The sequence below is a fragment of the Sinocyclocheilus anshuiensis genome, unplaced genomic scaffold, assembly GCF_001515605.1.
Source record: "Sinocyclocheilus anshuiensis isolate Anshui unplaced genomic scaffold, SAMN03320099.WGS_v1.1 scaffold2067, whole genome shotgun sequence".
NCBI lineage: Eukaryota > Metazoa > Chordata > Actinopteri > Cypriniformes > Cyprinidae > Sinocyclocheilus > Sinocyclocheilus anshuiensis.
This window is the reverse complement of record NW_015540844.1, coordinates 37,216-39,883: the sequence shown is the minus strand read 5'-3', so window position 1 is coordinate 39,883 and position 2,668 is coordinate 37,216. Positions and strand designations below refer to the sequence as shown.

General features: G+C 34.9%; 1 protein-coding gene across 1 annotated transcript in view; it reads left to right on the top strand.

The window, feature by feature from the left end:
• LOC107687591 (cerebellin-4-like) overlaps nucleotides 1–2,165 on the top strand; it is a 7,248-nt gene extending 5,083 nt beyond the window's left edge. The window contains exons 2-3 of the mRNA XM_016484980.1: nucleotides 177–293; nucleotides 1,409–2,165. Coding sequence (XP_016340466.1) covers nucleotides 177–293; nucleotides 1,409–1,606 — 315 coding nt within the window. The 3' untranslated portion in view covers nucleotides 1,607–2,165. The remainder of the gene's footprint in view (nucleotides 1–176; nucleotides 294–1,408) is intronic.
• Nucleotides 2,166–2,668: the final 503 nt, after the last annotated feature.

Genomic DNA, 2,668 nt, shown 5'->3' with positions numbered 1-2,668 from the left:
ATTCCTGCTGCCTTTTGTAATCTCACACTGATGTTTCTTTCAAGGCCTTTCTTTGAGATTTTTGCATCACACGCATACATATTTCACAGAACAAATAACTGTACCGTCTGGATAGGATGTTTCATTGTAACTGTGTGTTGAATCAGGTCTGATACCTCTGAAATACACTTTTGCAGGTTCTTGTCAACATAGGAAACTATTTCACACTGGAATCCGTCTTTCTTTGTCCCCGGAAAGGAATTTACAGCTTTAACTTCCACGTTATTAAAGTGTACCAGAGCCAGACTATCCAAGTAAGTACTGCATATATCTCTCACACAAAGAAAATATTTAATCAGCTTCATTTTAAGACCATATTTGAGTTCCATAATGAACAGATTTAGATAAATATGAAACTGGGTAACATTTGAAGCCTTTATAAATATTGCATTTTAAATGTGTTCTCAATTCATTACAATACACTGTCTTACAATACGCTTTATAGTCAGTATATTCTCATGAATTATTGCAATATGTTATATTATTATAATCAAATTAATTATTTGTCATGCAGGAACTTCTAATACTACTGTTTTCAGTGCTTTTTCATTTAAGGAAACTCTTACTTTAATTGATTAAAAACCATTTCAAAAACACTTTTTCCATTAACGTATACATATATTTTCTTGATTAATAAATTAGAATTTAAATATATTTAACAAGATGCATATTTTTGAAAGTGATTAAAAAGCAACAGTTTCCTCATAATATTAAATTGTACTTTTAAAACTGTAATTTAGAATTTTGCAATAAATTATATGGTAATTCCTGCTTTTTACTTATAAAAAATTCATTTAAAAAATCTATTTATCCTAAAAACATAATTTTACCAACATTTCACTGTAAATATTCAATAATATATTATTGTCTTATTCAGTATATTTTTAATATGAATAATATTATTAATTAATTTTCTAATTATTATAGATAGACTTATTCAGATACATAGAATATAGATTTTCATTGTAAATGTAAGGTAATAAATCCATTATGACGTATATTGTAATCCACTATATACTTTCATAAATAACTATAATCATAGTTATAATATTGCTGTTAATTTTTCTGTAAATTAGGTTTAACAAGATAATACATGTAATGTTACTGTAAAGCACTGTAAAAATATAAATGTTGTTTATTAAAATTGTTAATATTTTACAGTGATATTAGAATTATTATGACAATATAAGTTATTATAAATTATATGCAGGCTTCAAGTCAAGTTTTATGAAAAACTGTACCAAATAATAAAGATGCAAGAATTGTTTTTTTCATTTCATAAATGTGCCCATGATATGAAATCATAGAATACGTCCTGTCACACTTGTAGACTTGAGATCTCTGACTTGATATTCTCTCTGTTTTCCAGGTGAATTTAATGCTGAATGGAAAGCCAGTCATCTCTGCCTTCGCCGGTGACAAAGACGTCACACGTGAGGCCGCCACCAACGGAGTCCTTCTGCACCTCAACAAAGAAGACAAGGTTTATCTGAAACTGGAGAAGGGCAATCTGGTAGGCGGATGGCAGTACTCCACCTTTTCTGGCTTTCTTGTTTTCCCTCTGTGAAGCAAACAGAAAGACCTCCACCTTTGCTGTCCAATCGTCATTGTGTAACCGGCCTTTCAGCATTATTGGAGGATCTCAAATGGAATCCTAATTCCAGACATTCATTCAGCTATTGTCAATATGGACTACTGGAAAAAAGCGTCAGTGACGGTGAATCTGGAGAGAGGACATCTATTTCAGTGCAATATCGCTTTCTGCTGCAAGTCGTTCTTCATAGCTCCAGGAGGTTCAGCACATCATGTCAGACTGTTTGTTTGTTTCGTTGTGGACGTTTGTATTGCTTTTCTTTAGCGTGTGGTTTTTAGTGAAATGAGGAATCCTGATTATCATCTGTTAATAAGGTAGTTCCCTCGCAGAAAGAAAATGCATGAAACAGTCTGGCCACTTGAGGGCGCAATATTTCAAAAACGTTGGCAGGCGATATGTGCGCTGGTAAAGCACTGCACTGTGCACATTTAAATTACAAACATAAATACAAATTTTAAGTTGCCATTGTTTTCAGAGCGAATACAACTTTCTATGTAAATTAGACTTAAAGGAATAGTTCACTCGAAAATTAAAATTTGCTGCAAATGTACTCAGCCTCAGGCCATTCAAGATGTAGTCTCGCGTAGCCTGACCTTCAGACTGATGGCTGAAGGTCTGAAATTGATGGCAGCTTTCATTGGCCAAGGCCCGCCCATGAGGCCGTTTGACCGACATGTCAAACAACCAATCACAGTTCGAAGCACTCATCGTCACACTTGTAAACACGGCGGCTTTCTTCTTTCGTGAGGGGGTTTGGCAGCACGGCATCTTTGTTTCCAGGCGGAACGTTAAAGAACGCGACACACATGTCTCCCGGAAATCCCGTATAATTCAACCAATCCGATGGCCATATGCATCAGACGTTTAGCCAACGGTCCGTGGGTGTGACGTCTGAGGCTTAGACTATCCAAGATGTAGATGAGTTTGTTTGTTCATCAGAACAGGTTTGGAGAAATTTAACATTGTCACTTGCTCACCAATGGATCCACTGCAGTGAATGGGTGCCGTCAGAACGAGAGTCCAAACAGCTGATAA